The following is a 24594-nucleotide window of genomic DNA, read 5'->3' on the forward strand; positions in this document are numbered from 1 at the left end:
GAATACTGAACTGATCTCTTTCCAATATTAAAACCGGAAACAAATATTTGGCAAACATCACACGCGAGGATAGACGGAAGGTTTTTCACTTGCCTTCTTTGTGAGCGAACAGGCAAGCCAGGTATGATATTTCATGACAGCTTTATTATCTAAGATTGAAACTTGAACTTGAACTTGAATGAGAATGTGAGAACTTACTGTCTGAAATCTACATTTCGCCTGGCAAATATAACGCTGACTAGAAGCAGGGAGGTGAGACTCACCTCCCTGCTAGAAGGTCTTATACCCTGCAATACTGCGTTAACAAAACACTGTAAATGGGAACCTTTTTCTCTTTCTACAGCCTGTGACCTGATATTCAATTAAAATGGTACAAAAAGTTTAAAAAAGTTACGTGATATTTAAGTTTCAAATGTTCTCACAAAACAAATAAGAAGAGCTCATGTCGTCACCTCACAAGCTATTTAGAATATTATACATGGAAATGTATTTGTTTCAACTCTATAGCCCTTCCAACTGAAACGACGTGTTCATTGTAAGGTATCAACTACGACTCCACAATAGTGTGATGAAAAGGACGTTGCTGTTGTTGTTATTTGTTTTGTTTGTTTTGTTGTGTGTGTGTGTGTGTGTGTGTGTGTGTGTGTGTATTTCTTTCTTTCTTTCTTGGCTTTTAATTGATTTCATCAAGACCATGCAGTCAAGATTTGTATGCGGGTCAATTGAAGACTTTGGGCATTGAAGTCATCTCCTCTTTATACTGCATGTGTGGTTGTAACAGATACGAGTAGGCCTATATATCTTATTGAATACATGTGACATTTCAGAACAAACAATTCATCAACTTCTTCACCTCTGTCTCATCAGGGAGGTGAGAGGAACTCACCTCCCTGGTCTCATATAAATGAACGAAACTGTACAAAGACAAAGTGGACATGAAGTGGACTTTCAGATTATCCACATGCATTTTCTGAACAGGTGATACAGCATGCGCACCAAACACAAGCTACTTCAGAATGTAGTTGTCTCTGGCCCGATGCTTGTGGAGATAGATTACTAACATCGTCATACTTGCTTTTCGAAGTTGTGTCTATAGTGGATTTTTGAATTTTTCTCTGTAAAGAAAGTTTGCTCTGGATTAGCAAGCTCCGTAGTGTGGAAAAAGCATATAAGCTATGCATAATCGTTATGAAGAGAGTGCGTATATAGAAAATGTGGTCCTCTTTTCACCTTTGGTGTAACAAAATCTTGGCCCCAGAATTCTTTGGGCATCACAGCTCTGAATATACATCCCCCAAAAGAATCGATAAGCTTTATATTTTGTAGGGTCTCCTCATTTTCACCCCATCAAACTTTCTCGAATCAACTTTAAAATCAAACATAACTCAAGGCATGTGTCCATCAGCACAAGCAATGTTTATATCACACCTTCAAGAGCCTCATCATCTCAATGATTTACGAGAATGTGAAACAAACAGAGATGAAATAAAATAAACCATGTCAGCTTCAACGTTTTCCAAGTATTCTGATATTTCCTCACGACCTTGGTGATGAACGATGTTTAGCTGATGTCGGGTCGTACCGATGGAAAAGGAAGGGATCATAAACGACAATCCGAACTTGAAATCATAGTTCACTGACCCAAAGTATTTTTTTTTCCTTTAAGAAGTCAAAACCTTTTACTGAATGCATCTCCATTCGTTCTTTTTGAAAGTTGCCACTCGTTTGGGTTTTTTTTTTTTCAGAACGAGTGACTATGAATTGACAATCGAATGGGTAAAACGTCATCACACAGGTGTGCCTTGACAAAGGTAAATAAGAGCAATTCTTCTTGAACAGCAAGTGATGTTTATAACACACAGTCGATCAGATGTGTTTCCACAATGATTGATTCCTCTAGAGAATTAAGTCATAGGGGGCTATAAGGGACCGGGGAAGTAGTTATAATTGGTTCCTGCCGTAGAGAACATTTTTTTGTGCCTGCATACTCACAGTGAGTGAAGGTGAGTTGAGGAATATTGCAATAAGATGATCGAATGTCGTTTTGCCAAGTTTCAAGCCAGCGCAGCACATCAGTGGCGACGTGACACTGCTTTTGGAATCTGTACAAAGATTGAATGAAAGGGGCATAGGTTTGTGCTCGATTCCTCACGTTATTTCTGTTATCGGTATAAATATGGTTCCAATCATTCTGTTCTATAAAAAATGAGTGTCAAACCCTTAAATCATATTTTGATAGAACCATGATTATCGAGCAGACAAAACTGCCAACATATCATACAAACGAGAGAGAGAGAGAGAAAATGATGAATGGTAGGGCGAGACAAATGCAAAAAAAAAAAAAACCAACAACAACAACCCCCCCCCAAAAAAAAAAAAAAAAAAAAGCAGGGACGTGAGGGTATGTATAAACGATAAACTTTCTCGCCGACGCCAAAGGCGAGAATAACTGGAAGCATTGACCCACCAAGGCTGCTAAAATGAATAAATAAAATAAACCAAATCATATCGACGGGAATAAAAAGAAACAGCGGGTCATGAAACTGGAAACGTCATTAAGCATGAACCGTATAGAATATTACTCTGGAAAAAAATGTGAAGGATCGCTGCACCGATTCTAAGCATGCAATAAGACGATTATACCACTGTATACCAGATTGACGAAAATCTGAGAGACCTGCACGACAAGATGACCAGAACAATAAGAAAGGATTTACAGTAATGTGGATGCCAAATAACAGTCTAGATTGGCAACTTGTTTGCTAACAAAAGTTTCCTTTCCCAGTGTCTCTCCGTAATAATGCATTATCGCCTCGTTGTTGTATTTTTATTCAAAAGTTTAAAAGAAATGCGATACGAGATCTGTAGAGGGATATCATTTCGTCGTAAAGGATCGACTATTCTCTGAATTGCCGACTGTTTTAGAACATGACTTTGTCAGCGGGTTTAGCAAAGCAATCTCTCATTTAACCCTCTAGAGACCACCTTTCACGCAAATAATATACCGATGGTAAGCAGAGAGTCAATCTACATCCTCTCTTTGACCTTGTAGAGCGAGAAGTGAAGGGGAATGGTGAGGTAGGAAGCACTCTGGCAAGGGAAACTAGAAAAACTCGAGAGCACAAACCTCCGCTAAGACCAAAAGGTCTCTAATCCCATTAAGCTGTATACGCTTCGATGCTGAACTAACTTATTTGACAGACCTGATAAAGAGGCTGTAATTTTTGTTTGCGCATTGTATACGATGAACTCTCTTTTAATCAACTGGATATATACTACAGGTATTTGAGGCTTAGGGAAAAAAAACCAAGGTGAAGATCCCAATGTTTGTGCGAAACTGGATGGAAATGGCATCAAAATTTCTGTTTCGGTGTAGACGGAGGGGTGTTGTTCGTTATTCCGAAGGTTTGTTAATCCGAAAAATGAAATGCTGCATGAGTAAGCCTCGTTATTCCGAAACACACAAACTCCATATACTTAGAAGGTCGTTAGTCCGAAAATGAAAAAGAGTTCGTTAATCCGAACATATGTTGCGTTATTCCGAAGGTTAGTTAATTCAAAAATGAAATAATGTTCGTTATTCCGAAGGTTCCTTAATCCGAAACTGAAATAGGTTCGTTACTCCCGAGGGTTGTTAGTCCGAAAAATGAAATAGGTTCGTTAATTCGAAGACTGTATGATCTATGGCAATAATTTAAGTGACCTCTTATGATAACTGTTTCTACGTCATGCATGACCCATCCTGATGATGATGTGAAAGAGTTGAAAGGTGCCATAAGGAGGAGGGAGGGGAAAATACTTGTTTTTTAATCAATAACAATTACAGATTACAATTATTGTATTCCAGTTCGCCAATGAGTATGCATACATTTGTAATTATAATGTGTATTTGTGTGTATGTATGTATGTCTTTGTTGTGTATGAGTGTGTTTGTGCGTGTCTTCATCGGGTAATATCATCCAATTTTTATAATAATAATATTGTATTCTGTCACTAAATTTAATGTGGTTTATTTCATTTTCTGATCAACGAACTGTTTTTGTTGTTTTGTTGTTTTTTTCATTTTCGGAATATCGAACCTTACTTAGTATTTCATTTTTCGATTAACACTCCTTCGGCATAACGAACCTCATTTCGTTTTTGGATAAACGAACTTTCGGAATAACGAACCTTAAATTCCATTATCGGATGAGCGAATCTTCGGAATATAGAACCTTATTTCATTTTTGAATGAAGGAACCTTTTGAATAATAAACCTCGGAATAACGAACTATAACCTAAGAGGACATCCATCGCCCTCTGTCGTCTGAGTTTTGTTGAAAAAGGAGTTCGCATTACCATGGCACCACCCGCCATAGGAGCAGCTAACAGTCATAATTATTGCATCCATTACGGGATTGCATTGGCTATTCAAAGAAATCAAAATCAGAAATTTTGTCAGAATTCATGTGAAAATTGTGGAACGACTGAAGAGCCCATGCAACATTGGCGTCTTTCGCGAAGTAAATGCAGTGTATCATCTCGACATTTCCGTCCTTTCCCTTTCTACGCATTGACAGCTTACCAGACTACGGCTCGTTAACGCTCTTTAGCCATCCACAGTTATCACTACATTAATGACGAAAACTTGTGCGTCTTTATGTCAAAATAATGTTTTCGCCTTTTGTGTTTGTGTTTGGCCTTATTTGCTTGGCCACTATTGAAGGAAACACATACATGCTTATGATCTATAACTACCACTGGACCGTACAGGCAATGAAAATAAAGTGCCTTGCCTAATTACACAACCAATGTTGCCAGAGAAGTCGAACCAGAGACCTAATGATCTTTGGTCTTTGGTCTCTCTCTCTCTCTCTCTCCACTTCACTGATCTCCTCATTTCATCGAATTCACCTTATCCGTCATCTCTTTTCCCACTTTTTCCTGATATGAAAAGTTTTTCTTAGAAAGCCCACATATCTTCTTTTTTTTTTCATTCTAACTACAAACCGGCTCTGGCTCTTTGTGTTCGGTCATATACTTGTTTTCTATTAAACTGAATTCTGCTTGGTTCGCTGTTTTATATATTACTGTTGTGCTTCCTTGTTAAGGGGCAAGAGCTTATTTAGATTACCGATCTTCTGGCAGCAAACACTGACTCGTAAAAAATAGAAACACCCAATGATTTTTCACTTTTATAATACATTGCACTATATCAACGGAACAGATTATGGAAAAGAAGAAATAACAGTTGTTGCAAATTGACTTACGAGGAACCCCGTGGTTTGTGGTCATTGAATTACTTTGAATCACAGTGTGGGGAATTTTTAAGAGAGCTGTTAGAATTTTCAAGGGAGAAACGAGAAATGTTTCATCTGTTTTATAGTGAAACATAATCATTGCTATAGTTACAGGCTATTGCAAGTGTTATACAAGCAAAAGCCGACAGTTGTTCAAGGTCTAGTGAAGCTCTTGCGTAATTATCTAGAATTATGAATGAACGTAAAGCAGTGCTGGACGAACTCGATATTTTACCAAGCTCTTTCTAGATAATGATTAATGGGCAGCCTTATTGATGAGACTGATAGGCCTTACTTTCTTTTATTCAGTTTGATCAAACAGATACTTCAAAATATTCGATGCTTATAGCATGTCTGACCTACACGTGTTTTATTACAATATCCTTTTGCGTCATGCTTAGCCAAATTTCATGGCTAAGATCTCTTTGGGAGTTTTCTCTCTTTTTTTTGTGTGTGTATTTTTATGTTCAATTTCAGTCGGTAAACTCAGGTCTGCAAATATGGGCGTGTTTACTTTCCAACCTCATGTTCCTCCTCTTTGATTTTTTTTTCTGCATCTATTTCTGATTACGTTAGGGGAAAAAATCCTTGTATTATTTGCCTAATGATCGACCTAAAACATAACTTTGCACCAACCAGTGAGAGCGTTGTAAATTGATGACATCATCACTTAAAGGGGATGGCTAGTAACTGATCTGTGGGAATCAGTGGGAATGCTGGGGGATGATTATTTCAATCCTTGTGGGATTCATTTAAGAGTACATTATATATCTATTGTTGTGTGAAAATTGTTTGCTTCAGATGGTTCGGAATAACGAACAGCACCCATGAGAGAAACTCATACCTCTTTGACCAGACTACGGCTCGTTAACGCTCTTTAGCCATCCACAGTTATCACTACATTTGACGAAAACTTGTGCGTCTTAATGTCAAAATAATGTTTCCGCCTTTTGTGTTTGTGTTTGGCCTTGTTTGCCTGGCCACTATTGAAGGAAACACATACATGCTTATGATCTATGAAACTATCACTGGACCGATTATATAATTACAGGCAATGAAAATAAAGTGCCTTAAACCTAATTACACAACCAATGTTGCCAGAGAAATCGAACCAGAGACCTAATGATCGAGGGATCGTCTTTGGTCTCTCTCTCTTTCTCCCTCCACTTCACTGATCTCCTCATTTCATCGAATTCACCTTATCCGTCATCTCTTTTCCCACTTTTCCTGATATGAAAAGTTTTTCTTAGAAAGCCCACATATTATCTTCTTTTTTTTTTTCATTCTAACTACAAACCGGCTCTGGCTCTTTGTGTTCGGTGATATACTTGTTTTCTATTAAACTGAATTCTGCTTGGTTCGCTGTTTCATTACTGTTGTGCTTCCTTGTTAAGGGGCAAGAGCTTATTTAGATTACCGATCTTCTGGCAGCAAACACTGACTAGTAAAAAATAGAAACACCCAATGATTTTTCACTTTTATAATACATTGCACTATATCAACGGAACAGATTATGGAAAAGAAGAAATAACAGTTGTTGCAAATTGACTTACGAGGAACCCCGTGGTTTGTGGTCATTGAATTACTTTGAATCACAGTGTGGGGAATTTTTAAGAGAGCTGTTAGAATTTTCAAGGGAGAAACGAGAAATGTTTCATCTGTTTTATAGTGAAACATAATCATTGCTATAGTTACAGGCTATTGCAAGTGTTATACAAGCAAAAGCCGACAGTTGTTCAAGGTCTAGTGAAGCTCTTGCGTAATTATCTAGAATTATGAATGAACGTAAAGCAGTGCTGGACGAACTCGATATTTTACCAAGCTCTTTCTAGATAATGATTAATGGGCAGCCTTAATTGATGAGACTGATAGGCCTTACTTTCTTTTATTCAGTTTGATCAAACAGATACTTCAAAATATTCGATGCTTATAGCATGTCTGACCTACACGTGTTTTATTACAATATCCTTTTGCGTCATGCTTAGCCAAATTTCATGGCTAAGATCTCTTTGGGAGTTTTCTCTCTTTTTTTTGTGTGTGTATTTTTATGTTCAATTTCAGTCGGTAAACTCAGGTCTGCAAATATGGGCGTGTTTACTTTCCAACCTCATGTTCCTCCTCTTTGATTTTTTTTTTCTGCATCTATTTCTGATTACGTTAGGGGAAAAAATCCTTGTATTATTTGCCTAATGATCGACCTAAAACATAACTTTGCACCAACCAGTGAGAGCGTTGTAAATTGATGACATCATCACTTAAAGGGGATGGCTAGTAACTGATCTGTGGGAATCAGTGGGAATGCTGGGGGATGATTATTTCAATCCTTGTGGGATTCATTTAAGAGTACATTATATATCTATTGTTGTGTGAAAATTGTTTGCTTCAGATGGTTCGGAATAACGAACAGCACCCATGAGAGAAACTCATACCTCTTTGACCAGACTACGGCTCGTTAACGCTCTTTAGCCATCCACAGTTATCACTACATTTGACGAAAACTTGTGCGTCTTAATGTCAAAATAATGTTTCCGCCTTTTGTGTTTGTGTTTGGCCTTGTTTGCCTGGCCACTATTGAAGGAAACACATACATGCTTATGATCTATGAAACTATCACTGGACCGATTATATAATTACAGGCAATGAAAATAAAGTGCCTTAAACCTAATTACACAACCAATGTTGCCAGAGAAATCGAACCAGAGACCTAATGATCGAGGGATCGTCTTTGGTCTCTCTCTCTTTCTCCCTCCACTTCACTGATCTCCTCATTTCATCGAATTCACCTTATCCGTCATCTCTTTTCCCACTTTTCCTGATATGAAAAGTTTTTCTTAGAAAGCCCACATATTATCTTCTTTTTTTTTTTCATTCTAACTACAAACCGGCTCTGGCTCTTTGTGTTCGGTGATATACTTGTTTTCTATTAAACTGAATTCTGCTTGGTTCGCTGTTTCATTACTGTTGTGCTTCCTTGTTAAGGGGCAAGAGCTTATTTAGATTACCGATCTTCTGGCAGCAAACACTGACTAGTAAAAAATAGAAACACCCAATGATTTTTCACTTTTATAATACATTGCACTATATCAACGGAACAGATTATGGAAAAGAAGAAATAACAGTTGTTGCAAATTGACTTACGAGGAACCCCGTGGTTTGTGGTCATTGAATTACTTTGAATCACAGTGTGGGGAATTTTTAAGAGAGCTGTTAGAATTTTCAAGGGAGAAACGAGAAATGTTTCATCTGTTTTATAGTGAAACATAATCATTGCTATAGTTACAGGCTATTGCAAGTGTTATACAAGCAAAAGCCGACAGTTGTTCAAGGTCTAGTGAAGCTCTTGCGTAATTATCTAGAATTATGAATGAACGTAAAGCAGTGCTGGACGAACTCGATATTTTACCAAGCTCTTTCTAGATAATGATTAATGGGCAGCCTTAATTGATGAGACTGATAGGCCTTACTTTCTTTTATTCAGTTTGATCAAACAGATACTTCAAAATATTCGATGCTTATAGCATGTCTGACCTACACGTGTTTTATTACAATATCCTTTTGCGTCATGCTTAGCCAAATTTCATGGCTAAGATCTCTTTGGGAGTTTTCTCTCTTTTTTTGTGTGTGTATTTTTATGTTCAATTTCAGTCGGTAAACTCAGGTCTGCAAATATGGGCGTGTTTACTTTCCAACCTCATATGTTCCTCCTCTTTGATTTTTTTTTTCTGCATCTATTTCTGATTACGTTAGGGGAAAAAAATCCTTGTATTATTTGCCTAATGATCGACCTAAAACATAACTTTGCACCAACCAGTGAGAGCGTTGTAAATTGATGACATCATCACTTAAAGGGGATGGCTAGTAACTGATCTGTGGGAATCAGTGGGAATGCTGGGGGATGATTATTTCAATCCTTGTGGGATTCATTTAAGAGTACATTATATATCTATTGTTGTGTGAAAATTGTTTGCTTCAGATGGTTCGGAATATCGAATCTTCGGAATAACGAACAGCACCCATGAGAGAAACTCATACCTCTTTGACCAGACTACGGCTCGTTAACGCTCTTTAGCCATCCACAGTTATCACTACATTTGACGAAAACTTGTGCGTCTTAATGTCAAAATAATGTTTCCGCCTTTTGTGTTTGTGTTTGGCCTTGTTTGCCTGGCCACTATTGAAGGAAACACATACATGCTTATGATCTATGAAACTATCACTGGACCGATTATACAATTACAGGCAATGAAAATAAAGTGCCTTACCTAATTACACAACCAATGTTGCCAGAGAAATCGAACCAGAGACCTAATGATCGAGGGATCGTCTTTGGTCTCTCTCTCTTTCTCCCTCCACTTCACTGATCTCCTCATTTCATCGAATTCACCTTATCCGTCATCTCTTTTCCCACTTTTCCTGATATGAAAAGTTTTTCTTAGAAAGCCCACATATTATCTTCTTTTTTTTTCATTCTAACTACAAACCGGCTCTGGCTCTTTGTGTTCGGTGATATACTTGTTTTCTATTAAACTGAATTCTGCTTGGTTCGCTGTTTCATTACTGTTGTGCTTCCTTGTTAAGGGGCAAGAGCTTATTTAGATTACCGATCTTCTGGCAGCAAACACTGACTAGTAAAAAATAGAAACACCCAATGATTTTTCACTTTTATAATACATTGCACTATATCAACGGAACAGATTATGGAAAAGAAGAAATAACAGTTGTTGCAAATTGACTTACGAGGAACCCCGTGGTTTGTGGTCATTGAATTACTTTGAATCACAGTGTGGGGAATTTTTAAGAGAGCTGTTAGAATTTTCAAGGGAGAAACGAGAAATGTTTCATCTGTTTTATAGTGAAACATAATCATTGCTATAGTTACAGGCTATTGCAAGTGTTATACAAGCAAAAGCCGACAGTTGTTCAAGGTCTAGTGAAGCTCTTGCGTAATTATCTAGAATTATGAATGAACGTAAAACAGTGCTGGACGAACTCGATATTTTACCAAGCTCTTTCTAGATAATGATTAATGGGCAGCCTTAATTGATGAGACTGATAGGCCTTACTTTCTTTTATTCAGTTTGATCAAACAGATACTTCAAAATATTCGATGCTTATAGCATGTCTGACCTACACGTGTTTTATTACAATATCCTTTTGCGTCATGCTTAGCCAAATTTCATGGCTAAGATCTCTTTGGGAGTTTTCTCTCTTTTTTTTGTGTGTGTATTTTTATGTTCAATTTCAGTCGGTAAACTCAGGTCTGCAAATATGGGCGTGTTTACTTTCCAACCTCATGTTCCTCCTCTTTGATTTTTTTTTCTGCATCTATTTCTGATTACGTTAGGGGAAAAAATCCTTGTATTATTTGCCTAATGATCGACCTAAAACATAACTTTGCACCAACCAGTGAGAGCGTTGTAAATTGATGACATCATCACTTAAAGGGGATGGCTAGTAACTGATCTGTGGGAATCAGTGGGAATGCTGGGGGATGATTATTTCAATCCTTGTGGGATTAATTTAAGAGTACATTATATATCTATTGTTGTGTGAAAATTGTTTGCTTCAGATGGTCTCATATTCAAGTAATGTGCAGTTTAATGTTTCCAGGTTAGCATGCCTGTACAGTGACGGGGCATTAAATTGCACATTACTTGAATATGAGACCATTCTGAAACAAATAATTTTCACACAACAACAGATATATAATGTACTCTCAAATGAATCCCACAAGAATTGGAACAATACCCACTGATTCCCACTGATCAGTTACTAGCCATCACTTTAAGGTGTGTGTCAACATGATAACGTGAAACTATAATTCCATGAACTCTCTTCTCCTTAGTAATAAGGAGAAGAGTAATAATAATAATAGTAATGATAAGAATAATAATTCCCCTTGATAATGTCCTTTGTTATTCAGACTCAAAACATTCTACTCGTTTAATAACATTGCTCTATTCATCATCGATGTAAACATGAGTACGTTGTGGAATTGTCTACCATTTATCGAAGCTAGAACTGACGTCTATCAGTGAAAGCTCGAGTCTGTGAACACATTGTAAAGTCACTAGATGCCAGATAGAGCTGTGACAGAGGTGACCCACTCTTCTTTTTCACCACTCGGTACCTCTGCAGTCGTAGCATGCCACGAAACTGTAACGCCAGCTGATATGTAGCTCTTGATCTTCGTTCTTGGACTAATACAGATGTAGATGGTCCAGGGACTGATTGATCGTAACGGGATCACAATGTCAACCATCCAGTGTATCCTGTGACGTTCCTATCCCCGGCTGAATATGAGCTATGGCGGCAGGAGAGGATCACAGGACAGGGATCGACAAGTAGGCCCCAACTGTCATACAACAATATTGTATTTCAAACAACCAATTAAGCATGGTGATTGCATTACTATGATTACACTTTTTTTTTCGATATTCACAAACGCAATTTTATGTTTAGGTAGCTTACAAGAAGCATGAACGAAAAATGTAGTTTAAAGGACATGATACATACATGTTTTTTTTTTCCCTTTCTCTCTTATAATTTTACTTTTTTTATTGTCTTCGATGCAACTCAATGCAAAGTGTAATTCAAAGAGTATACGAAACATCGTGAAAAGTTAATTTAGTGTCTGAGTATTTAATAGCCATGGCACAAAATTATGGGCATCATACTCGCCGGGTGTTATACGCCCATATTTTGTTTGTCTGTTTTTAATCATGGCTATTACTTATGAAATAGTATACAAATAGTGAATGGTCACGAGTGCAATGGTACGAGATTTCGCACGAGGTGAAAGATAGAGGCGCTCTATTCAACGAGGCGAAGCCGAGTTGAATAGTGCGCCTCATCTTTCACCGAGTGCGAAATCTCGTTCCATTGCACGAGTAAAGACCATACACTATTTGATTTATACAACGTCCAAGTAGATCTTTTTGGTCTAAGTAGGCCTAGAAGTCTATAGGGCCTATATGTATGAAAAATATAGACATACTTACATGTGGATCCACTGCGATTCTCCTTCTGGCTTGTGCAATCAGTGTAGTTACAGGTCACAGCTATACTAGCGCTGATGAATACACGTACACTAGCACTACGTAGGCCTACGTACGCGCATGCATGTACCGCACACGTACCTGCGCTAGCTGCATGCGATCCTCAATATGCAACACACAGTACACGCAGTACCGTACATTATTTCTCGAACCGTGGAATAGAACGAAAAAATCGAACCAAGTTGCACGCAAAAATAGAACCAAAATTGCATGGCGCGTTGAATGGAGTGCTTATTTAATATCACGTCACCAACAATCCTCCAATCAAATTACAAGGATCTACTTGGACGTTGTATAATTGGTGTTTATCTACGTCGATAAAGAGCACTTTGTCAATCAGTTGCGATAAAAACATCTCGAGGCAAGAATCATTAATTTGCACAATCTATGTCAACTCTATAATGTTATAGTTCTGTGCCATGGTATAAAAGGCTGCAACTATATTAACTAGAGAGCATTTGTTCTTATTTTTTCACAAGCATTTCTTTTTAATATTGTGAAGGAAGATATATGACAGTTATGTCTGTATTCTTACACATTATAGCCTTTTAGGGGGATAGTTCTAGAAAAATAAATAGATTATAGATGATTATGTGTAGTTTTATTGCCGCATAGCCGTAGGCCTATCTTTCATTTCCAAACTACATCCTATACTAAAATCCATTCTTTTTCAAAGCTGTAGTTGTACCCCTCCCCCCTCAATAAAAAATAAACAAAATAAATGCAACGACAGCACACAAGCATAATTAGTCCACTTATCCCGCTATCTCCTAGTCATGTCCATTTAGCTTCGAGCAGACTCGCGAACATAATCACTATTTATTTTCCATTCTCTCTATGCTATATGCTTCTGATGTTTTTAACTTTTCCCGGCCACCCACTTGGTATACATGACATGACTTTCCTTATACATCGTCCTAATTGACTCCAGAGTCAACGTGGTATGCAACATCTGACTGCCGGTAATGACATCAATCCATTAGCGATTAAAATTTGATAGCTTAACTTAAGGCCAGGCATGACCGTCCCTGTTAACCGCTGATGCAGTTGGGGTGAGCGACCGAGCGAGTAACTGGACCGTAACAGCAAGAGCTTCGAGAGGCCGCCGCTTTGGGTAGCAGGGTGGGTAAGCGTGAGGTGGAAGGGGTTGGGTGAAGTGGAATCCATTTCAGGTGACAGCAGCTGACTACACTTTAGTCACCCCCCCCCCCCCCGGGAAATAACGCTAATAATACTACAAGTAGTAGTAGTAGTAGTAGTAGTAGTAGTAGTAGTAGTAGTAGTAGTAATAATAATAATAATAATGATAATAATAATAATAATAATAATAATAATAATAATAATAATAATAATAATAATAATAATAATTGTTTTGGATATAAACTCCAAATTTTATTGTCCAAGAATGGAAATTCTTTTTGCCCAATTGATCGTGGGCCCGGCAGCCACTGAGCAGCGCCAGATCGACGTTGCTCTAACCTTTTCAACTGTTGAACGGCAAACAAGGTAGCAGCAACTCCCATCTTTTAACGTCTTTCGGTATGACGCGGCCGGGGTTTGAACCCACGACCTCCCGATTGTGAGGGCAGCCGCTCTACTCACTGAGCCAACACATAAGCATGCAAATACTCGTTTATCTATTTGTTTGTTATCGAAGTTAATGTTTATTGTGTTGTTATCAGAAGACCAAATACCTGCAACTGGTGTAAGATGGTGTTCAGAAGGTAAATTCGTTAATCCGAAAATTAAAAGAAGGTGCGTATACTACTGACGAACCTTCGCAATAACGAACTTAATTTCGTTTTCGGATCAACGAATCCTTTGGAACAACGAACCTCATTTCACTTTTGGATCAATCAACCTTCGGTATATGAAACGACCCTATTCGGAATAAAGGGCTGCTGCTAATATGCTTAGATCCAAGAAGTAATAATATTTATGCTTTAAAAAAAGCTGTGAAAAAACAAACAAACATCAATTTCCTCACCCCAAGAGGTCGTACGTATAGATGTACCACGGCAAAGAACTTACATTCAAAGGATACTATACAAGAAGCTGACTAGGAAACGAACTGTAGACATTTATGTAGACTAAGACATGTAAATGATAAATGAATACACTTAGGAATAAAAATACAGTCAAATAGGAGTAAGCTCCAATGCATTGATCTTACGTTCATTCATGTTTTATTCTATGAATCCGTCAATTCATTTATTGTGTTCTATAAAGATGGGAAGAGTATTACAAGGAATAATCAAATAACGAGTAATTGAGGAAATTCTGAAGACAATTCGGCATTCTCGCCAGATAATGATGAGAACGATGTTTGGATCGCGCAGGATGACGTCGTCAGACAAGGAATACTTCAAGAAGCGTCAACGTTCAACAGACAGAGTCAGTACACTAGTGCAGTGCTGGTCATTCGACTTTAGATAGTGACAACTACTGAGTATATTAATATGAAGTCTAAAGTATGTATTTTTTTCTTTCAGTTTGTGAGTGTGAATCCATAAAAACGAAAGCGTTTAAAAGACAAAAAGGTTTGTATGCAAATGCTGGCTAAGGGCATGGAGCTATTCGGTTAATTGTATAGCTCCATGCTATGGGCGACACCCATATTAATTTTGTAACAGGCGACAGCCCAAACCTTGTTTATATGGACTTGTTCGGCTTCTAAAGAACTCACGAGCCAAAAATCATTGTATGGCAATTCAAAGACACCATGCTCATCATGAAGAGGATTGATTCTTCTATCTGAGTTCAGCCGATGAGTAAAATGAAATGACGTGTTTGAAAAAACAGACGGGACAAAAAGATGACGGCCCAATAGTAAACGAACAAACAAACAGACAAAACCGTCAGAGACAGTATAGGTGCTGTTGAGAGAGAAGCAATAAGGTAGGATGTCGATTTTTCGCAAATGTGTGTACCGAAAAAAAAAAACTGTTTGTAAAAAAGGTTGACTCGTCATTTTGTGTAATCCAACGTAAAAAAAAAAGAAGAAAAAAAGAAGAAGAAAAGAAAGAAAGAAAGAAAGAAAGAAAGAAGTGACAGAATGCAAAATTGCGAATGAAGTAGGCTTATTTGTGGTTCAACATGTGGGCGCGATTTGTGGTCCATTTCGGTGGATCGTGAAATTTGATGCGACATAGACATAAAACGGCTGTACAGAGTGCTTAGCTGATTGCCCGCATTATATCCTATCCACATTGCCATAGCAACCGAGGAAATAGTCACATGTGTTTGTGCGAAAATAGCTCGAATCTAATAACTTTAAAGTGAGCACAAGATTTCCGGCCATTTCTTGCAATATTAAATGAGTCATACTGTCATAGCCCTCTTTTTCCGACCATTATACATTTATAGTTCTACCAGGTTTATCTACATAGGGACAGTCGTGAGTATCAGAGAAGAATGTTACATGTCAATAACATAAAGCAAAGTAGCGCAGTCATGAAGATGCCAAATGCACCGCCTGTTATTTTCTCTTGATGTGCAATGCGTCTTTTAGTGAGGTCAGGAGTTAATCTTTTGATTCGGTATATCATGATGAGTTGTAATGTTTGATCAGTAAAGTGTTCGTCTCTTTGCCTTTATCATAATCTTACCTTTACATGATACCTGTGTCACGCTGTTCTTTGTTCTGGAGTTTTGCATTCAGAGAGGTACACCTTTTAATACATTTGGCGAGTGATTTCTTTAAGATGCGTGATGTCTAAACAGAGGGCACGTCTTGGCCGTATGACTAAACTTGACTTTCTGCCAAGCCATTCATGTTTCATTCTGGTACACGTATCAAAGATCCTTTTTTTTTCCTTTCGTATAGTCGAGGGGGTGGACCGAACTAGTCTTCTCAATTCAAGGCCTCTTCCTGCTGCTTCTTTCTGCTTGTTTATAGATTTTTTTTTCTCTTGCGTGGTTATAACTACTTTTTTTTTTCTTGTAGAAGATGAGAAGTCAGTCGCGGTGAAGACAGTAGTATGTTAGGAAATGTGCATTCGTCGCAGACATGGTCTAAGTCAGCAGGTAGCGAGATAAAGCACTGAGTGATCACTTAACTTGTGACATGCTTCGGAGGTCGGGGAGCAAGGGACCAGAATGGTTCATTCAACTCGTTCCGCAGCTTGTCATCATTGAAATCTGTCACGAGAGATATCGCTGAATGTACATCGAGGAGTGCCAATACCCAACCCACGCTACTGAGCTGAGTCTGCCTTGATCAGAGATTCTTCGAACATGGCTTTCTCTATAATACGTACAGGCCTAGTGGCCAAAAAAAAAAATAAATAAATAAATAAATAAAAGAATAAAAAAAAATAAAAAATGTTGCGGATTTATTTTGCACTGATCACAATTTGTTATTAACAGCACATAACAAATCAAATGAAACGTGTATTTGATAAAACCATACAGTTAACACTAACAACAAGGAGGACTGGTTGTGTAGCCCGACATATTTGATACTGTATCAGTGTCCAATTCTGTATCTTTATCATGAGAGTAAAAAGTCTTTAGCTAGTCCATCCTGGTGAATATTGGTGCAGCAGGGGATTAGATAAAAGGGTTTCAATGTGGGATCTGCTGCATTATCCCATGCTTGTGATCGATGGTTGAAGATATCGCAAACGTTTTCAGTCTCATACAGCGAAGGCGATCAAATTCAAAATGTGACCAGTGCGAGCAAAGTGGTCCTTGGACTAACAATTTTCAATCAGCCACGCAGTAGTCAAGTTAAATGCTTAACAACAGTCTTGTGTTTGCTTAACCTGCAAGGTCGCACAGCCGCGATGGCAAGTGGGCAGCAGGGACAGTTGCCTAACTCTCGAGAATTTCAGAGCATGCCTTTCACAGGACACAGATTATACTATCGTCTAAAAATATGAACAACTGAAAGTACGATGTGGCAACAGTTTCCTTAAATAATGAAAAACCATTAAACAAAAGATAAGGGAGTGAAGAAATGGCGAACATTCGGAGCAAAGAGGTAATGCGGAGTACAATTGCCCCTTCTAAAGAAAAACGTTATTTTTTACCCGCAATGCAAGAATAATACTTCAAAATAAACCATCTCGAGGTTTTCACTGTGGATCAGTTATAGTTGAATGGTCAGAGCTTAACATCCTCAGTTTATAATGATTTTAATACAAATCAAATTTCATCTAAAGCAGAACAGCAAGTTCTTCTATATAGTCATCATTGTTATACTTCTCATTAAGTTTCCCGTTCTTCTGTTTGTGTTGACAGCGTTTTCGACTCGCCTGTGATAGGATATAGAGCAAACTATAAAGTTTACATTGAAATGTAGAAATAACATGCGTGGATACATATCACTTACTTGTTTATGTGTGTTTATAGGCCTATGTATTGGTAAGTTCGTTACGCCCTACATTTGAATTTAAACTGAGAAAGCATTTGTTGTCGACATACAATATTACATAGGCCTAAGTTGTTTATGAAATTGTTTATGAAATCTCTCTTGTCCTGACGATGGAATGGCTTGTTCACGGACCTCTCTTTTCTCTTTGTCTTTTTTCTCCTCCTTGCCCTTCTTCTCTATTCTCGCTTCTCCCTTCTGCCTGTTCTATGTTGTGTTTTAATGTCACATGTGTCCATCGTTCATGCCATGATTTGTATCTTTTGTTTACAAATAATGCATTTTTGTGTTGTTGTTTTTTCTGCGTTACCAAGTGTGTATAAATGTATTGTTTCTTGTTACCGTATACTTGGTATACCCACCGCTAAATGGATAAAATTATTGTCTGAACATTGCAGCAATTCTGGCATTGATAGTTTCGTACTATTTAAGTACTACTTACAATATGCTCTTATAATAACAGTAAACAAATATTTGTTCAACATACACTACGATAGGCCTACTTCAATGGACAGATGCATATTGTTTACCGAGGGATCCACATCTAGTACAATCTGTGCTTTTGAGTGGTTCACTCTTTTCAATCACTTTAATTACTTCCTAATGTTTCTGCAAAGTATACATTGTTTGACTTAAACTACACATTCACATTGTACTCTGGTCGCTTTTTTGTTGATGAAGATGGAAATAAAGAATTGAATTAAGTTATTTGTGAGTGTGTGTTGTACTGAGTACTGTAAATTTGGCTACAATAAAACAAATTATGTCAGTTGTCGTAATTAGAGGTACCTTTATTTGGCATTTCATAAACTTAATCACACTCTGAACTATGCGGTCATGCTATGAACAAGAATGTGGACGGTAAGACAGTCAGAAGATTCGATGCCTCACATTGATTATTTCTCATGTATCAATGCCCAAATCGATGTCGTTTATAGCTTCTCGGCTTGTGAATATCATTAGAATCATTCATGAGCGAAATTAGGATCTCGACGAGAGTTCACGCTTTAGCGCCCTCAACGTCGTACTGTGTAGAGGACGTCTAGTGAGCGTTGCTATCGTCAACTGTGCTTCATGGAAACGATGAGAAATGCCATAAACGCGACTAAAAACTGCCCATTACTGACTCAATAGGTATGTAGTAATCAAACCAATGCTACCTTATACCTTTTTTCTATCCATGCAGGCTTGAATTGCAATCTGTCTTCTTACGACAGGGGTTAAATGTCTTCTATCGCTATTCTATTGTGTTTCATACCTAGGCCACCTAATGTTCGTAACTCCGAGTCGACGCTCGTGGAATAGGCGAGAGGGCCTTGCGCCAGTTGCGACTTACCCCGAACCTTCGGCGGAGCTTCGCTCGGCAGTTGCGTGTAGAACATCGAACACTAGCTAGGCTGTGCACACGCTACCAGTACCAGGCCTAACGGTTACAAATGTATGTCAATATCACACCTGGATGTATGTAATCGATCTGGCGTTCTGCAGTTTTACAGGCCTTCGAGAGAGATGCAAAATTCTGTTTTTCTCACTGTTGTCATTGGCATTGGTTTAGATCTTCAGTAGTAGCCTGTAGCTGTGTCTAGTACAGTAGGCCCTCTAGGCTCTACTAACACTACATAGAGTTCTAACTAGAAACAAGCTCCAGAAAAATAGACCAATCCCGGGGCCCTGCGTACGTGTTGGGGACGCTGGCGCGGTTACTAACGTTATAGTGTTCTGTATAGAGTAGGTCATTTCTAGGCTTTATAGCATAGGATGCAGGTAGAGTCTAAATTATTATTGTATGGTAGCTCTACTACACATCGACCACCCTTTTTGAAACCGACCGCATTGTTTTGGCGCACAGAATGCTTAGTACGCACTAACAGTTACACTGCGCGCAGAGCACATAAAAATGTATTGGCTTTGACCGTTAATGAGGATGTGTGGGAAAACGCTAAAATTCACTGTTCATTAAAGGTTTTAATCAAGGACAAAATTTCGAATGAATATTTTAACCGAATCGTAATGTAATGTCAATGCATTTTCTAAAAAGCTTCGTACAACACGGTGTTCAATACAACTCATTTTGTGTGCATTGTCAATGCAAAAACAGCGGTCGATTTAAAAAAGGAGCGGCACCACGGGGAGCTGAAAAGAGGCCACGCAAATTCAACGGCGATATTTTTGCATTGAAACTTCGAATTAAAAAGGGAACAACAGCATTTGATAGTGCTGGATTTTCTCAATCACATACATTGTGCAGACGTAGGTTAAGTTTTTACGTGAATTTCAGTGTTAGATATTCTTATCAAGTAAATAAAAATTAGGCGGTCGATGAGTAATAGGTCCAACCATACTTGTAGACTTAACCATAGCCTTACATCACAAGCTGGATAGAACCCTGTAAATATCCATTTCCCTATAGGCCTAATGTTAGATAGACACACTGCATATGCAGACACATTGCTGTTTTGTGTGAATTGTCTGATTCAGTGATTGTGTCTAGTCTAGACGTGGTCTTAATACTCTTATCTTAACCTGTTCCTTCCGCAATTCTCTGAGAGCCTCCAATGCAATGCCCTATAACAAGAATCTTCTTGCAGGTCGTTCGACTGAGAATTCACAGGTTTGTGATTTAAAACCTTTGTGAAAGCAGTCAAGCCGAACATGTATCCCCCTTTCCACTTTCAACTACAAGTGCCATCGAACAATGCCAAATATCGATCGGGCGCGAGGTATGAATAGAGCATGTGCTGATGGGCTCACAAACTTTTGTTTTACACAAAAAAGGCACCTGAATGGGGTCAGCAAACACAAAAATCTACTGAGCTCAGCTTTGATTGTCAATACATCTTCGTGACATACAAGTTTTACTAAGTACACACTGCATCGGAAAAAAATGCAAATTATACTGCAATACACAGTTTTCATACAAGAAGAAAAGTGATACTGATAGAAGAATCTCAAATGTTTCTATCGTTGCCATTTTTGTGGGCAGCATAAGACAAACATGGATTTAGGGCACGAATGTAGGCACTCTTGTCTACATTTTGGGAACCCCATATACCAAGTTCCCGTATATCATCAGTTGATGCCACAGTAGCCCGACCAGACCCCAAGCACGGCATCTCCGTGCGCCAGCTTGTCTACTGCGACAGGGCTGTGTATAGTTAACGCAATAGGAACCTGGTACCAGGTTCCCATAAGGAAAGGGTTAACAGCTGCACTCTACTCTATTTATGCACAAACTACTGAAAAATGAAACTTGTCAGTTACAACTAATGTCTGTCGCAGGTGTGAAAGCTATTCCGTTTACATGACATGATCATAATTGAATACTTTTTGCTCCAATTTGGCTGGTTTGAGAATATGTTATTGCTTCTTTAGAATCATCAGTAATGGTTTGATTTCTCTAATTGTGAAGCAAAGGATTTCATCTTTTACTAGTTTATATTGTGCATTATGCACATGACTTAACAGTTTGCTCATTGTTGTCTATCCTAGAATCCAAGTTTAGTGTACAGCCTCGATCAGCATGGAGGCTTCCATGTCACAGCAGCAGAGTCAGGCTGAGGAAGGACGCCAGCTGCAGACAGGCTTCACCACCATGGAGGGGACCACCCCTTTGAGTTTCACAGATCCAGAGCTGCACTCTCCAGCTGTCGGGGGTGGAGCATACCCCTCTAGCTTCCCTCAGTACTCGGCCGAGCCACCCCCATCTTCTTTCCAGCAGGACGGGGCATGGCTAGAGTCTAGTGCCTTGGAGTACAACAGTGATGAAGATGCTTGGTCCCAGAGCGATGATATTTCACTGATGGAGTGAGTGCCAAAGTTATCTTTGTAGCACTTGCAGTAGACTAACCATAGCTTTGAGAGCCTACCTTGGGAATTGTTTGCTTCTTTTAGCTTTAGCAAACATTTGTATTCTCCTACTACAATTCTCTGTTGTCACTTTTGAACCCTAGTAATATTGACTGTTAAGTTTTTTCAAGTGATTCATTGTATTGTAAACATATGTTGTCATAAGGTATAATAGAAACTGTTCTTTTTCTCTCTGTCTCTCATTGCTTTAGGAATGTAGATATTACTAGGTATTTTATAGCTCATGTCGATATGGGGGCATATCACTGTGCTCCAGGTGTCTATGACTTTTGAAAATGTATCTTGTTGTCCAACAAACCTGTCTATTTTTTCAAATACCTGCAAACAAAAGAGAATTGGGAATAATACAAATATAGCGAAGGAGTGCATCTCTAGGAATCTCTTGCTATCTCTTTCTCTTCCAGGCCAGAAGAAAGCCTGCGTGAAAAAAGTACCAAACCGTCCTCTGCCAAGAAGAAGTTTTCACGAGATGACAAGTTGAGAATGCTAGCTCTCAGACGACATCTAGACAAGTTGGACCAGCAGCTTCTGGATCAGGAAAGTGTTGTGGATACTACGAGGTGAGTTGACACAGCAGTGCAGGAAAAGGCCACATTTACTTCCTGCAGTTTATTTTTACATTTTTTTCATTTGCCAGAGGCACCATATGCAACATGGTTATTCCGTGGTCTGAATTATAAGATTTTATTTTGTATTTTGTCAGCATTGTAAATGTATTTAATATGACTCGCAATGTACAAACATGCTCTTTAATGACTTTATCAGTATTGCTGCATAGTGTGAAGACTAGCCCTCTGTTTGTACCTCAGTGCTTTTGTGAACTCTATTCCAGTGCTTTGCTTAAGGAAGTCCACTGTGATATTCCTCCATCATTGATGTGATACTGCTGAATCATATTCTGTATCATTATACTGTATGTATTTTAGTGGTGATACTATACATTTTTGTTTGAGGGAGTGGGGGCACTTTTCAGAGTTTTTGTAAGAGAAACTCACATGATTGATTTACAGGTGACGATAACTAATAATTCGGCTTGTTTTACGAATAATTTGCCATTCATAATTTTTTTCCCCATTTCCACAAAGCACAGAGCCTGTCAAAGTTTCATGGATGTACTGACTCATTAGTTTCAAATAGTGAAATAAGTATAACTTAAGAAAAGAGTAAAGATATATGTCTTAAATGCTTTTTTCTCTGCATGAGCTGAAATGCTTTACACATCAAATTTTGTCAATAATTTAGTCTGGTTTTTCAATAAATGTGTTCAATTATGCTGTAGTATAGCAATGTAAGTCTGTCAGGATGCAAACCTGACTGTTCATGTTACTTTCTGTTGACCGTAGAGAGGAGCTGCAGAAATGCCGTACCAGTCTAGAGGCTCTCACCCTGGAGAGAGACCACATCCTCATTCAGTTAGAGATCTGTCAAAGGGAGGGCAACTCGGCCAACGCTTACCGGCTGGACAGCAAGCTGGTCAAACTTGCCCAAGAGCTGGAGGCAGAGAGACTGCTAGAGGCCCAGATTGTAGACAGACTGGACAAAGCGGAGTAAGTTGTGATCTTTGCAGACCATGACTGTAACCATTTGAAGGTACCCAGGCTCATAGCTTAACTTGCCAAGTGTATCATCAACATTCAGAAATCCATCCAAACTTGTCCTAGTTGTAAAGTTAGCAAGCCCTCTCAGGTGCTGTGATATGCCTTAGTCCAACAGGAAGCCTATGGTGGCACAATAGGAAAAGGGGGACTAAGTAATCTGTATTCATTGACAATTTGCTAGAGAGCACTCCAGTGCGCGGATGCCAATTGACAAACAAAACATACATGAAGGGTTGAACTCACATAATCAAACAAAAATAGACAAAAACTCACTTCATTTCTTGATTTAAACCAAAAAAAAAAAAATGAAATGTATGTGAATTGGGTAGACACAAAGGAACTGAAAAGAGTTGCGACATTAATCTTGAATTTTATATCACAACTCTGCCATGAAATCAATGAAAAGCATCCACTTAAAATTTATGATTTTATTCTGTATTTCGTAAGTGTGGTCACGCGTATGAACACTATATACAAGCTCCCTTCACACAAAGTAGTGATGCATACAAAGCAGAACATGTTACAGTAAGATATAGTAGTATGGTATTCTTTTGTGTGGTGTGATATAGCATAGAGTAATATTGCGCCAGTCCATGAGTATATCTTGGTAACTATGTAAATATGCCAGTTAAAAGCTGTGCTGGTGTTCTACAGTCTTGCTAGAGATGTCATAAAATGAGTGCTGATGTACTTTAACAGAAAAACCTCTTCAGGCCAAGATTTTAAGCAGTCAAAGTGGCTGACATGAATATTGAGTAAATTATTAAAAAAAAAGAAAAAGAAAAAAAGAGAAACAATATTGAAAGACAGTCATGCTCACAATGGCCAGTCATGCATACCCCAAGGATATTGTGATATTTTCTTGTCATATTCACGAGATTAAATTTTTTGTCCCCGCCGAACGAGTTCGAGCAGGGGACTATGAAACGGGCTCCGTACGTGTGTGTGTCCGTGTGTCCGTCCGTCCGTCCGTGTGTCCGTCCGTCCGTGTGTCCGTGTGTGATCAAAATCTTCAATTTGCTACTTCTCTGTCATTTATGAGCCAATTTTGATTCTGTTTGCTTTATATGATAGCACTACATGGGAGCTTTGAAACTTCTACACAGAATTTCAGTCGTGACCTTTGACCTTGACCTTTGACCTATATTGTACATTTTGCTACAAAATGCTACTCCTTTGCCATTTCTAACCCGATTTCGATTCCGTTTGCTTTATGTGATGGCACTAGGTGAGGGCTTCAAAACTTCTACACAGAATTTTGACCTTTGACTTCTTTGACCTTTGACCTTGATTTTTTGACCTATATTGTACATTTTGCTACAAAATGCTACTCCTTCGCCATTTCTAACCCGATTTCAATTCCGTTTGCTTTATGTGATGGCACTAGGTGAGGGCTTCAAAACTTCTACGCAGAATTT

At 38.5% G+C, this 24594-nt stretch overlaps 1 protein-coding gene across 1 annotated transcript in view; it reads left to right on the forward strand.

The window, feature by feature from the left end:
* Positions 1-18759: 18759 nt before the first annotated feature.
* The window catches only part of LOC140239261 (cilia- and flagella-associated protein 74-like), a 35248-nt gene continuing 29413 nt past the window's right edge, over positions 18760-24594 (forward strand). Inside the window, exons 1-4 of the mRNA XM_072319138.1 lie at positions 18760-18845; positions 21201-21515; positions 21983-22138; positions 22922-23125. Of these exons, the coding sequence (XP_072175239.1) occupies positions 21232-21515; positions 21983-22138; positions 22922-23125 (644 nt within the window). The 5' untranslated portion in view covers positions 18760-18845; positions 21201-21231. The remainder of the gene's footprint in view (positions 18846-21200; positions 21516-21982; positions 22139-22921; positions 23126-24594) is intronic.

Source organism: Diadema setosum, chromosome 15 (genome assembly GCF_964275005.1).
Source record: "Diadema setosum chromosome 15, eeDiaSeto1, whole genome shotgun sequence".
Classification (NCBI taxonomy): domain Eukaryota; kingdom Metazoa; phylum Echinodermata; class Echinoidea; order Diadematoida; family Diadematidae; genus Diadema; species Diadema setosum.